The sequence below is a fragment of the Anabrus simplex genome, chromosome 9 (assembly GCF_040414725.1).
Source record: "Anabrus simplex isolate iqAnaSimp1 chromosome 9, ASM4041472v1, whole genome shotgun sequence".
In the NCBI taxonomy this organism is placed as follows: Eukaryota; Metazoa; Arthropoda; class Insecta; order Orthoptera; family Tettigoniidae; genus Anabrus; species Anabrus simplex.
In genome coordinates, this window is record NC_090273.1 from 77,569,590 (window position 1) to 77,583,992 (window position 14,403).

General features: G+C 40.7%; 1 protein-coding gene across 1 annotated transcript in view; it reads right to left on the reverse strand.

Moving 5' to 3' along the window:
• Positions 1–14,403, reverse strand: part of Trim9 (E3 ubiquitin-protein ligase Trim9) — a 343,327-nt gene that overhangs the window by 223,625 nt on the left and 105,299 nt on the right. Inside the window, exon 2 of the mRNA XM_067153370.2 lies at positions 706–801. Within this exon, the coding sequence (XP_067009471.2) occupies positions 706–801 (96 nt within the window). The remainder of the gene's footprint in view (positions 1–705; positions 802–14,403) is intronic.

Sequence of the window (14,403 nt, forward strand, 5' to 3'; positions counted from 1 at the left end):
ATTATTATTATTATTATTATTATTATTATTATTATTATTATTATTATTATTATTATTATTATTATTATTATTATATACAAACCCGTCGACAAAAGCCTACTAAGGACTTTGGTCAGCTTAGATAACTGCTGCTCAATGAGATGGCATATAAATACTGGTGTACCACGTGGTTAGGGCGATGATATACTCAGCCGTACTGCTTGTCTTTCCATCTTTTCAGACAACTCCTCAGTTGTCCTCACGAGGCTGAGTTCCAATCGGGAATCGAACTTAAGACTCTCCCGGTAAGAGTCATGCATACTATCCCTACAGCTCGGGCCTAGCTCTTAATTTTATACAGAAATATGTAAAATGTCACAAAGATAAAGCATAGCACCGATTCAGACTGATTTTATGGCGACGATGGGATAGGACAGGGTTAGGGATGGGAAGGAAGCGAGCGAGGCCAATCTGTCGTGAAACCATGTAAAACTCTCCTCAGAGCTGCCAACAGTGGGGCTCGAACCCGCCATACGGCCGGATCTTCGTAGTCAATTCGCTTGGTAGATGTAACATATACAACAGATGTTCATCCCCTGACCCTTTACGCGAACATCTTTACTATTTTAGCCACATAGCTGACACAAGAGATATTAATATAATTTTATCGCTATTCAAGGACGACTATTCAATTGATACTCGGCTGAATTATAAGAGATTACTTACGTTAACTTTGTCTGTCATGCTCTTAAGTCGCTGGATGAACTCTGTAGTCGACCTCGCCTTCTCCGACAGCTGTTGGAGATTCTGCGACAGCTCGGTCTGCAAACAAGAGCAACGACAAAGAAATCAGAGCAGGCTACTTCATTATGCATTCAGTAGAACAACACGGTCAATATCCTCCAGCTGTCAGCTACACAATACAAATCAATAGGGAACAATTCTTAAGTATTCTAAACTGGACTCCGATACACGTGTGAGGAAAAGAGTCAACAACAACACAGTAGAGGAAATCAGTGCAAAGCGTGATATTTTTTGTAGGGTAAAGTGAGATTTAATGAATCTGGAATGTAACAAGCGTGCTCAATTTCTAAAAAATCACAGCCTTATTCTACTAGATAGGCCGTATCCATTAACCCATTAGAGGTCGAGATTTCCTTCCCTTCGAGAGATACACTAATACCAGGAATGGAAAAAATTAAAAATAGAATAATTATCTTAACAAAATTGTATTTTCCATTTACACATTAATAAGAGAGCAGAAGTGTTATTTCAACTTAATAAAAGGAAACCTTCACAGCTCCGTAAGTGCGTACATTAGTGAGTCCTTAGAAAGTAGTATACATTTTATTGCTAGATCTATTATGTTTAGCAATCGTTTGAAGTTTAAAAAACGTAAAAAAAAAAATGAAATGGCGTATGGCTTTTAGTGCTGGGAGTGTCCAAGGACAAGTTCGGCTCGCCAGATGAAGGTCTTTCAATCTGACGCCCGTAGGTGACCTGAGCGTCGTGATGAGGATGAAATGATGATGAAGACGTCACATATACCCAGACCCTGGGACAGCGGAATTAACCAATTATGGTTAAAATTCCCGACCCTGCCGGGAATCGAACCCGGGACTCCAGTGTCCAAAGTCTAGCACGCTAACCATTTAGCCATGGAGCCAAACAAACAAACAAACAAACAAACAAACAAACAAACAAACAAACAAACAAACAAACAAACAAACGTAATTTAAGACCAGTAAGTAAGCGCACATTATCGAAGGATTCCCCGACTGACTTTGTGAGCACGAAACATTTTTAAATATATAGGCCCAACAGTGAGCTATGTACTACTACTACTACTAATAATAATAATAATAATAATAATAATAATAATTAAAAAAAGCCGTTTTATTCAAAGCACAAGGGGGAGCACATGGTCTATAAGACCAGGAAAGGGTTTGTTTCAGCTCTTTGGACTGTATCTTTCTCAAGGCTGAGATGTTCCCCTTGATAAGCATTGTAGTATCAGTCACGATTTAACCATGCCATACAACAATGCAATCTTGTATTAAAGATTCTTAAAAACTCTGCATCCTTTATGTTTCATTATACTGTACTGTGTTAGTTCTCCCAAACATTTCTACATTGTAGTAGTTACTAACAACCGGCTCAGTGGACAATCAGTGTTGAGGATTTCTCCCCCTACGACGACCAGCAGCTCGTTGGGCAAGCCGAAATGCACATGTTTATGAGATACAACCGCTCTTCACCCCGCCGATCAAGTAATTGCCACAGCTTGTGCGCGAAGCGGGCTGAGTTGAGCTCAATAGCTACTGGTTGTCAACATATACAAACGCTAGACAGTGCGAATTCAAATATATAGATTTGAAATATCAATAGAAATACAGTAATAAGAACGGAAGAAAACTACTTTAGGGATTCAAGGGTGGGCTCAGCCTTAAGGGGCGCCTCATCCCTGGAAGAAATATTCAGACCGCAACGGAGGTGAGATTCCTACGTTCGTCGGAAAATATAGCTACGTGTATGTGATCGAAGTGCAGAAAATACCAGTAGAACAATCACATTATTCCAGTTTTTCAGAAAAGTGAACTTGGAAATTTAGTGCAGTTATTTAATTTCTTTTTTTTTTTGCTAGGGTTTTACGTCGCACCGACACAGATAGGTCTTATGGCGACGATGGGATGGGAAAGGCCTAGGAGTTGGAAGGAAGCGGCCGTGGCCTTAATTAAGGTACAGCCCCAGCATTTGCCTGGTGTGAAAATGGGAAACCACGGAAAACCATTTTCAGGGCTGCCGACAGTGGGGTTCGAACCTACTATCTCCCGAATACTGGATACTGGCCGCACTTAAGCGACCCACGGAAAACCATCCTCAGGGCTGCCGATAGTGGGATTCGAACCTACTATCTCCCGGATGCAAGCAGTTATTTAAAAGACTGATACGGGTATACTTAAAAGTACAGAATCACGGATAAGTTTTTGAGCTTAAGAAGACGACAGAGCGAGTACAGATTCATTGGTTGTTCCCTTTCTTAGTAGCCTCTGACGAGAAAGTAGGGGGTAGAGATAATGCATCCTTTTACTCCACCCACAGAGGAGACAAAGATCTACGTCGAAAAATATGGCAGCTGATCCAGCGCACACCTATCAAGATCTACGTCCAACAAAATGGTCCCTGATTTAGCACACAATTTTATGGCCATACATATTCGGCAGATACGTATTATGAGAAAATTTCTGCTGTCTTCAGTGGTGTTGTCGTGTGTACGGGGCTTTGCTGTGACCTAGACGAAACGCCAGTCAAAGACAGTAGAAACTCGTTTAAAACACAGCGCCATTTGTACCTGCTGTATAAAGAGGGCCGAGTTCTGGCACACGGTAATAACGTGAGGAAGGACATGAAGAAGACTTAGTATAGACAGATGACGAGCACTGGTTGCTATGGTTACCACGGTGTATATTATCTGTCTACGCTAAACTGATGACGCTAAGTATTACAGATTGACCCCAGTCCGAAATCATCTCCATGATAAAATGTATCACGTCAAAATGAAACGGCGCTGCAATCTCCGCAATGCTGTTTTCCCTCACTCCGCCGAGATGACGTCATTAGCGGATGTGAGTGTTATGGTATCTCATGCAAAATTATGTCCTCTACACATGGTATATATCACTTAGCTCTACGTTGTACAGTTTCTAAGATACAAGCGTTAAACACGGCATGTCGAAAAGTGCCCCATGTCGTGTTCATACTGCCAGCCTCATCTCGAACAGAACAGACGTATTCACAGCAAAAAAATAAAATAAAATATAAAATACGAACAGTGAGAGAGCTCACCTTCCACTCCTGCAGGGGTATCCATGGCCTGCTTTGATACAAAATGACAAGAGCTCAGAGATTTAGACAGTAATCGGTTAGAGTGCAAAATAATTTTGCCAGTAGGAAGTGTAGTCTAGCTTGGTCTTCCGTAATGTAGTAAGAGTAACATAACCTAGGGGTTCTATTAGGCCGGCCCCTGATGTTTATGCAAATCTCAAAGCAGGAATGTTGTCCGGACTACAAAAAAAATGAAATGAAATGGCGTATAGCTTTTAGTGACGGGAGTGTCCGAGGACAAGTTCGGCTCGCCAGATGCAGGCCTTTTGATTTGGCACCCATTGGCGACCTGCGCATCGTGATGAGGATGAAATGTAGATGACGACAACACATACACCCAGCCCCCGTGCCAGCGAAATTAACCAAGTATGTTTAAAATTCCCGACCTTGCTGGGAATCGAACCCGGGCCCCCTGTGACCAAAAACCAGCACGCTAACCATTTAGCCATGGAGCCAGACGACCCGGCTAGAGTATACTTGTTATTAGCTTCAATAATTTGCATTGTAACCTATAAAAGTATAAATACCATGTCTCTAAAAATGACTAACAATATGAAAAACCTGCATTTCCTTACACACATCCATGGTTTTGATGAAGTATTGATCTAGTTCACAAAAAAGTCTGGGAATTCCGTCTGTTGTATTTACATGTTCTCTCTCTCTGCCTCTGCTATGCCTGTCTCTACTGAATTCTGGTTTATTCGTATGTGGGGTAGAGACTATTATTCGCCAAGAAAGAAAAAGCGAGGTAGGGGGATGTGTTTTGTTCGCATGTAATCGTGTTTTTTCATTCCCCAAGTGGAGCGTCTACATCGTAATGAGGTACTCTTCATAGTTGTAGTGTCGAGAGAGGATGTGGAGTTGTGGGCGGGGCGGAGTACAAGCAAGAAGGAATAAGAGAGACGAAATTCACCTGCCATTTTCGTCGAGTGCTTTCCATTCCCGACAACAGGCGCTCAATTGGTAGAGAATGATATGAATGTGTTTAGAGAACAACGCGATCATACTCGTTTACAAATTTGTATCGGTTTCTCTTCAATCATGCGGGAATTAAATGGCTACTGTTTAAATGTTTTGAACATTGCGATCAATAGTCCTGCGTTCTGGATGCGTGTATGGTTTACTTGTGATGTGATTAGTGTGCTCGTGTGTACATTGTAGATTGGTTGGATCCCCAGTAGTTGCATGATAAGCTGCCACAGATAGCTTAGGCCAAGGGTACCAGGAAGGTATTCTCGGTTTCTATTACTGTATCACAGTAAGTACCTAGGTGTTAATGTAAAGAAGGATCTTCATAGAGGTATTCACATATGCCAGGTTGTAGATAAAGGTTACAGATTTCTTCATGTGGTTATGAGGGTATTTAGAGGTTGTAGTAAGGATGTAAAGGAGAAGGCGTCTAAGTCACTGGTAAAGCGCCAATTAGAGTATGGTTCCAGTGTATGGGACCACATCAGGATCACCCGATACGAGAACTGGAAAAGATCCATAGAAAAGCAGCACGATTTTTTCTCGGTATTTTACGACAAAAGAGTAGCGTTACGAAAATGTTGCAATGTTTGAGCTGGCAATACTTGGGATAAGGGGACGAGCTGCTCGACTAAGTGGTTTGTTCCCAGCTGCCAGTGAAGAGATGGTGTAGAATGACATTAGTAGACGAATAAGCTTGAGCGGAGCTTTTAAAAAGTAGGAAAGATCATAATAGGAAAATGGAAGTTAGGAGGGAAAAATTGGGGCAAATAATCATTTGCAAGATGGGGGTACGAGATTGGAATAAATTATCAAGCGAAATGTTCAATAAATTTCCAAGTTCTTTGAAAATGTTTAAGAAAAAAGCTAGACAAACAATTGATTCGGAATGTGCCACCTGGTCGAAAGGAAAAGCAAAGTAATTTTCCTACGGGCCATGAAGGCCCTTTGAGGGGTGGAAAGTAAAGGCTTCCTCTACCAGTAACCTCCGCACTTGGTGAGGTAGAGTGGTTAGCTCCACGCCCGGCCACCTTTGCCCCCAGGAATTAACCTGGTACTCATTTCCTGGTGTAGGCTGAGTGAACCTCAGGGCCATGTGCACCTCCGGATGTGGAGATCTCGTTTCTTAAATGTTTCGACTTCCTTACCACGAACTGAACCCACGTCCTTCCGGGTGAACCGAGTATGGCTTTACCGCCTCGGCCAGGCAGCCTCTTGTCGTATGGGCGATGGTCCTACATGAAATTAGTAGTAAAATCTACTTTGTACTGTGCCATATATTAGTTTGCTATTCGGTCACATTGTTTTATACACACTTTAAAGGATGAAAATTCTCAAAATACATATTTACTCACTTCATGTTACCACTTTCATGATTCGAAGAACTGCTATGCTTTTAACTTCCCATATATTCTACAACAGAGTATTTTCCACCTTTCCCGGCACTGAAGGTAATTCGGCATAAAGAACATATTGCCCGTGCCTGAAACAGAACTACGCAATTTTATTGGCAAAGCATTGGGCGGGGACGTGGTTTTCAATTTAATAAATCCCATATGAATTAGCCGGGTTTCGAAGCACAACCGGTCTGGTGAGAAGCCAGCGATGAATATACTCGACTACTACGCGCCTCTCAACGACACTACAGGTCAAAAGTTCAGCCATATTAATTCTCGTCACATTTCCATTTGACAATACTTTATAATTACTTTCCTTGTGAAGGTTCACTTCGTAAATATCGTTTAATAATAATAATAATAATAATAATAATAATAATAATAATAATAATAATAATAATAATAATAATAATAATAAATGTATTATTATAATATATTATTATTTTTTACGTCCCACTATCTACTTTTATGGTCTTCAGAGACAACGAGAAGACGGAATTTTATCCCAGAAGAGTTCTCAATGTCATCAAAACCACTGATATGTGCAACTTCAAATACGACGGGACTGAGCTGGGATTGAACCCGGAGACATGCGCTCAGAAGGCCAGAGCTGCTTCGTACTGAGCCAGATGAATAGCATCGTCAAACTTTTCTCGACAGGGTGTTCGACGTTTGAACCTCGAGAAACGCATACGGAATCTTTGAAATATTAACTTACGTACGCCTACCCGATGTCCGACCCCTTGGCTGAATGGTCAATGAACTTACCTTCGGTTCAGAGGGCTCCGAGTTCGATTCCCGGCTGTGTCGAGGATTTTTGCTGCATATGATTAATTCCTCTGGCTCGGGGACGGGGTTTTTGACTTCGTCTTAATACACTTTTCCTCAACTACACATAACGCAGCACACTACCAACCACCACAAAAATCCACAGTTCTAGTCTTTTGGACAAGCAGCTGAATACTGAATATGTTCCTTCACGAAATGTGGAAAAGGCTACTTTTAGGACATGAAGGAAAAGTAAATCATGAGACTACTTACAATGTACACAATATTTATTACTATATTATATACAGATCAATACATCTTCTGTCAGATGCATTTGAGTTTCTTTCTTTTCAAACGATATAGCTTGCTTCTCGAACCTCTCACTAATGATGTTTACAACCGTCGATGGTTTTATCAGCTGGGTCCTGGTTCATCTCTATATTTCACCACTAAGTTTTTTTCCATTTTTCTAACATATTATTTGCAACCAAACGACGTTTATGTGTTGGCGGCATAATGGCGCACGACATACCCACGTGATTCATTGATTGTTAGATAACAAAACCTCAACCCGGAAACTCATTGGTTGACTAACTCTACCACTAATAACGCTACTGTCACATCATACATGACCCCACTTCAAATCGAACTAATGACCTTAGTTTTGCAACCTTAAAAAAATTGAAATATTTAAAATGAACATCGGATAATAATTGTGGAACAAATTCATACTTTAAAATTGCTCTTTTTACGGGTTTTTCGTGAATAACATTTTGACCGGATATGATTTCCAAAATGTTCTTTTTCCATTTGATAGAGCTCTCTAAAACACTCGTTTTGACACCATCACCATTTATCCATCCTCAATACTTTAGTCACAATTGAGTGAAATAACTTAACTTTACGTTTTTGCTGAAGTGGTGCCTTATGCTGTGTTATTTAAGAAACATTTTCAATGTTAAAACGCGATGAATAATAAATATATTCCTCCATATCTGCCGTGATCCCACATTTTTCTAAATCTCGGTGGACTTCTTTTATCCATGGGACTTGTGTCTTCCTGTTCTCCTGGAGGGTGAGGATCCTGTTGGCGAGTCTCTCTGATCCCATCCTTTTAATATGTCCGTATAACGTCAAGAAGGGCATCGGGGCGTAAATTTGTGAATAATAATAATAATAATAAGAAGAAGAAGAAGGTGATTCAAATTCCACATAAAACCGGAGTCCCCCACGTATATCGATCAAACTCCCAAGAGTGCCATAAAATACTAATTGCACGTTCACGGACCGAAAATATTTCACCTTTTATTTTCATTATTGAAAAGTAAAATGAAAAAAGGAACGAACACAATTTCCTGTACCCTTGGCGTCAATAAATTAAGACAAATAAGAACGCTCACCGTATAATGAACATTTCTGACGTTTGTGATGAGGTGTTATCCCCCGAGGAAAAGAATAGAAATGGAATGAAATATTTGTAACTTGTAGTAATTTGATGCGTCCCTTGGCGGTCGTTTGGGTAGTCATCGGAGACGGCTTGTTAAAGTGACGCTGTATTGGGCGGGGTGATGTTGCCATGGGAACCGCAGTCAGCACGACCACTTGCCGTGATCGCTTGTGGACTACTGGGTTTCTCAGCCGCCAATTGTGTTGTATGCCGCCCAGTGGATTGGAACACGGATTAAGAGAGTCCCGTTGAGGGACTCACGGGATTAATTCAGAGAATAAACAGGGATTTGAAGTTACGTTTCCACAATAATCCGATCGTGCAAATATTCAAGTGAGAAAATGATTGCCATGAAATAAGCCGCTGGTCATGATAATACTGCATAAGCTCGCTCTGAGAATCAGTGCTGGAGTGTCGGCCTTCAGATCCCAGAACTGTGGGTTCAAATACTTCTGAGGTAGTCGGATTTTTGATGGGTGTGAAAAAGTCCATCCTACACTCCTCCAAGTCGTACGATGTGCGCACGTAAGATGTCTCCGGTGACACATGTGGGATTTACCCGACAAATTAATTGAAAATTCGATCATAGACCACCCAAGAGAGATTCCGTTTATTCTGCTATTGGAACGTCGAAATTGACAGGCAGGCAGCATAAATGGCGTCAAATCAAAATGCCTGAACACAATAGCTGAGGACATTCTATGATGATGATGATGATTATTATTATTATTATTATTATTATTATTATTATTATTATTATTATTATTATTATTATTATTATTATTATTACTGGGAGCCTCCGTGGCTCAGGCGGCAGTGCTCCGGCCACTCACCGCTGGGTTCCGTGGTTCAAATCCCGGTCACTCCATGTGAGATTTGTGCTGGACAAAGTAGAAGCAGAACAGGTTTTTCTCCGGGTACTCCGGTTTTCCCTGTCATATTTCATTCCACCAACACTCTCCAATGAAGTTGTGACAGTTGCACGGAGAGACACTTGCACGGAGATGGAATGTGTTGACTTTTGCACGGAACGCCAAACATTCCAGGAAATTACTAAGCATGAGTACGTCAAACAGTGACACTTGCACGGGGGACAAAGGAGGGTTGGAATTCAGGAGCAAAGGAGGGGGAAGTCCACCTGGTAAGACGATAGATAGATAGATAGATAGATAGATAGATAGATAGATAGATAGATAGATAGATAGATAGATAGATAGATAGATAGATAGATAGATAGATAGATAGATAGATAGATAGATAGATAGATAGATGCCTTCTGAGTTCACTGCTACAGTTGATGCCTGCTAACAACTAGTGTTCCATACTGAACTGGTGATAATTGTTCTGCAGCTACGGAGTTCACTAAAACTACCAAGAGGAACCTTTGTTGATTTACAACGGGCATCAGTACATTGTGAACTATACCAATAAAGATCAACTGACTTATTGGCGGCGGTGCGTAGATAGTGAAAGAAGAATAACAAGAAAAAGTAACATAGATTTAGGCAAGGCAAGTTGTGTTTGTATTCCGGATGAAGCGGCGAATGAAGTGAGAAAAAATGTAGTAGGCCTAAGTACAAAAAGGCTGCGAGGGAAACAGAGAGTATGATTTCAACAATTTATACCGAAGAGATAGGCCGATCTCTTCAATCGAGGATATGATAAGTACTGAACGTGTCTGTTAATACAGGACTATATGAAAATCGAGGCTCCGTGCAAGTGTTCCAACCCCCTCTCCAATATCATTTCATTTCATCTGTCAATCATTAATCATTGCCCCAGAGGAGTGCGACAGGCTTCGGCAGCCGACACAATTCCTATCCTCGCCGCCAGATGGGGGCTTCATTCATTCCATTCCTGATCCGGTCGAATGACTGGAAACAAGCTGTGGATTTCATTTTTCATTATTATTATTATTATTATTATTATTATTATTATTATTATTATTATTATTATTATTATTATTTTAGTTTCAGCCATCCATGGGCTGCGATTACGCAACTTCCATTGCTTTCTCAAGTTCTTTCTCCTTCCTCTTTCCCCAGTATTCCCTCATCCGTTGGCTTGCTCGTGCTCGTTCTTCTGCCGAGAATACTCTATTCTTCCTCGTTTTCTCATCAGTTAGGTCCTTCACCTCCGCAACTCCCTGCCTGAAGTTTTTTCTGTTTGTTATATCTTCTGTCGTGATCCCACATTTTTCTAAATCTCGGTGGACTTCTTTTATCCATGGAACTTGTGTCTTCCTGTTCTCCTGGAGGGTGAGGATCCTGTTGGCGAGTCTCTCTGATCCCATCCTTTTAATATGTCCGTATAACGTCAATCTCCTCTTTTTTATTGTGGTGGCGATGTTTTCAAATTGTTGGTATAGTTCTTGGTTTGGTCTCATGCGAAACGTAAACTTGTCTGATGATTTTCTGGGTTCAAGAATCTTGCTAAGGAACCTCCTTTCTTTCTTTTCCAAATCTGAGAGTCCCTTATTATTATTATTATTATTATTATTATTATTATTATTATTATTATTATTATTATTATTATTATTATTGATGATGATGATGCTTGTTGTTTAAAGGGACCTAACATCGAAGGTTATCGACGCATTATTATTATTATTATTATTATTATTATTATTATTATTATTATTATTATTATTATTATTATTCGCTACGCGGCCAACAAGGGACCACGATAAGTTTAATTATATATTCTGCCGTTTACTCAGTTTTCGATTGTTCCGGTAGGTTTACTGTGTCGATCACGGAGTTCATCCGACCACTTTGCACAAGTTGTCCACTTCACATCCCGGGAAGTCCCAAAAGTCACGATGTTTGTTCTGAACAGGTATATTTTGTGCGCGTCATCTGGTCGTAGGCCCATTTCTTCGAGGTTTTTCTTGACATTAACGAACCAAGGAATTCGTTTTTGGTTTTGAGTCAAAATTGTTAAAAATGCGCTCTGTGCGTCCAGTGTCGTGCAGGTGACTGTAGAGCCCTGCCTTTGCGCGTTGTGTCTGTGATCTTCTCTATCTTAGAGTAGATTTCTTGTCTGTATTTTCTTATGTACATCCCATTTTTGTGGTTTGGGCCAAAAATGTTGTGGAGAATATTTCTCACTTTTTTCTCTAACCTAACGAGCGCACATTTCTGAAGGAGAATAAGTCATTCTGACGCATATAAAGATATCGGCTCGACGACAGTGTTACAATGATGAATTTTGGTATTTATAGAAAATCACCTTCTGTTAAATATGTTCCGGGTGGTTTGAAGTGTACCTCCATTTTCTTAAATTTTATTTTACTGCTCTGGCCGATAAGCCCTCTGTGTCTAGTCCCTTTGTTTGAATTATTATTATGTTCGACTCCATGGCTAAATGGTTAGCGTGCTGGCCTTTCGCCACAGGGGCCTCGGGTTTGATTCCCGGCAGGGTCGGGAATTTTAACCATCATTGATTAATTCCGCTGGCACGGGGACTGGGTGTATGTGCCGTCTTCATCATCATTTCATCATCATCATCATCATCATCATCATGACGCGCAGGTTGCCTACGGGTGTCAACTCAAAAGACCTGCACCTGGCGAGCCGAATTTCTCCTCGGACACTCCCGGCACTAAGAACCATACGCCATTTTATTATTATTATTATTATTATTATTATTATTATTATTATTATTATTATTATTATTATTATTATTATTATTATTATTATTATTATTGACTTTCGCTCATGCCATGTATATTTTTAAACCTTCCCATGATAACTGTATTCTTGGTCCAGACCAGAAAAAAAAAGGCAAAACAACTTTCGTACGATCCGTGACTGCCATTGGAGAAGTGGAAGGTCAAGATTTCCAGTATCTATAAAACCGGTAACAATTGGGATATAATGGTTACTTTTATGCCAGGCCACCGAGCACAATGGCTGCGCGGTTCATGCCGCGTAGCTGTCAGCTTGCTTTCGGGAAATGGTAGGTTTGAATCACATCGTCAACATCCCTGAAGATGGTTTTCCGTGGTTTACAATTTTCACACCAGGCAAATGCTGGGGCTGTACCTTAATTAAAGCCACAGCCACTTCTTTCCCATTCCTAGGCCGTTCCTATCCCTTCGTCGCCGTAAGACCTATCTGTGTTGGTGCGACGTAAAAGAAAAAAGCGTCAGCACACTCCATACAAAGGTCTCGAGAACGACTTTCTTGCTCAAAACTGATCTGGTCATTTAGAAACTATTCTTGGTTTGAAGGACTTGTTTCTCCGTCACTATTCCACTCTTGATTTCTAATAAGCATTTTTTGTCAGAGTTAATTACGCTCCCAAGTAGCAGAATTCCATGAGGTGTTCTTGAAGAAATAATATTATTAAGTTCAAGATAAGTTGGTAAGTAGATATTATATTTCAGTGAATACATTAGCAGCCGGTCCCACAGTTTAGCGGTAGCATGCCTACCTCTTACCCGGAGACCACAGGTTCGATTACCAGCCAGGTTATTTTTTTAACCTGGATCTGAGTATTGGCTCGAAGTCCACTCAACCTACGTGATTACAATTAATTGAGGAGCTATCTAACGGTGAGATGGCAGCCCCGGTGTAGAAAGCCAAGAGTAACGGCCGAGAGGATTCGTCGTGCCGACTACACGACACCTCGTAATCTGCAGGCCTTAGGGCTGAGCAGCGGTACCTTGGTAGGCCATGACCTTTCGGGGCTGTTGCGCCATGGGATTTGGTTTGGTTTGGTTTGGTTTGGTTTGGTTTGGTTTGGTTTGGTTTGGATTAGTAGGGTATCACTCAGTATTCACAGACCGAATTCGTTAAAACATTTAAGAATCCACCAAGAAGGCCTAGAAGTCGCAGAATTCCATCTGTTCTCATTTGCAGATTAAAGTATTTCCATCAGGCGGCGAGCAGGCTATCCAGCACTTGGTGGAAAATATTTCTGAAATGTAATAATAATAATAATAATAATAATAATAATAATAATAATAATAATAATAATAATAATAGCTTAACGACACACTGACTACTTTTACGGTTTTCGGAGACGCCGAGGTGCCGGAATTTAGTCCTGCAGGAAATCTACTGACGCGATGTTGACGTATTCGAGGACCTGCAAATACAACCGGACTGAGCTAGGTTCGAACCTCCCAAGTTGGGGTCAGAAGGCCAGCGCCTTAACCGACTGAGCCACTCAGGCAGGCATTTCTGACATTTTCATATTAATTTTGTGCTATTTAAGGCGTGCGGCCGTTTACTGTCGGGATATATCTTCACAAGTACAGACGAGTTCTTTATGTGGGATGAGGTCGAAGACACTGTGCTGTGATCGTATTAAGTGATGGTGGCCGTGGGACGGCCCATTGGGAGAGGGGTCAAGCATCTGCTTGATGAAGGTCGTCTTTGAGCACCAGCAATGAAGCACTTCTGGCTTGAATTTCAAGTGTCGACTTAAACGATTAAGTTGAGACACGGTCATTTTGATAACTGAATACCATCTGAAGTGTGAGGGGAAATTCTGAAAGAAGACATCAAGACGTGTTTTATATTAACTTACATGTTCCTATTACTGTTTGTTATTTAATCTATACACTCGCGTTCATAAAAAATAAGTTAATTAAAAATTAGCACATTTATTACTGGAAATATCTAACGAACCAGATGATCCGAGGTAGCGATAGTAATTTATGGGTACCTGAACGTGAAACCTGCGAGTTTTAACGCCCATATTGTAATCTCGAATCTAAGAAACTGTTTACTTACCCATCGCAACTATACGTACATAAAGTGAAGTATGTATCTTCTATAATTCATCATCAGGGACGCAAATAGCAACCACTCACATTTAAAAAACTCGAAGTTCCTCTACAACTGAAAGTACAACACAGGGTGGTTGAAAAAAAACGTGAACTGGGTGTATGATCGTTAGAGGGTTGGTCATACTATGTAAAATTTGAAAAACCGGGCGAGTTGGCCG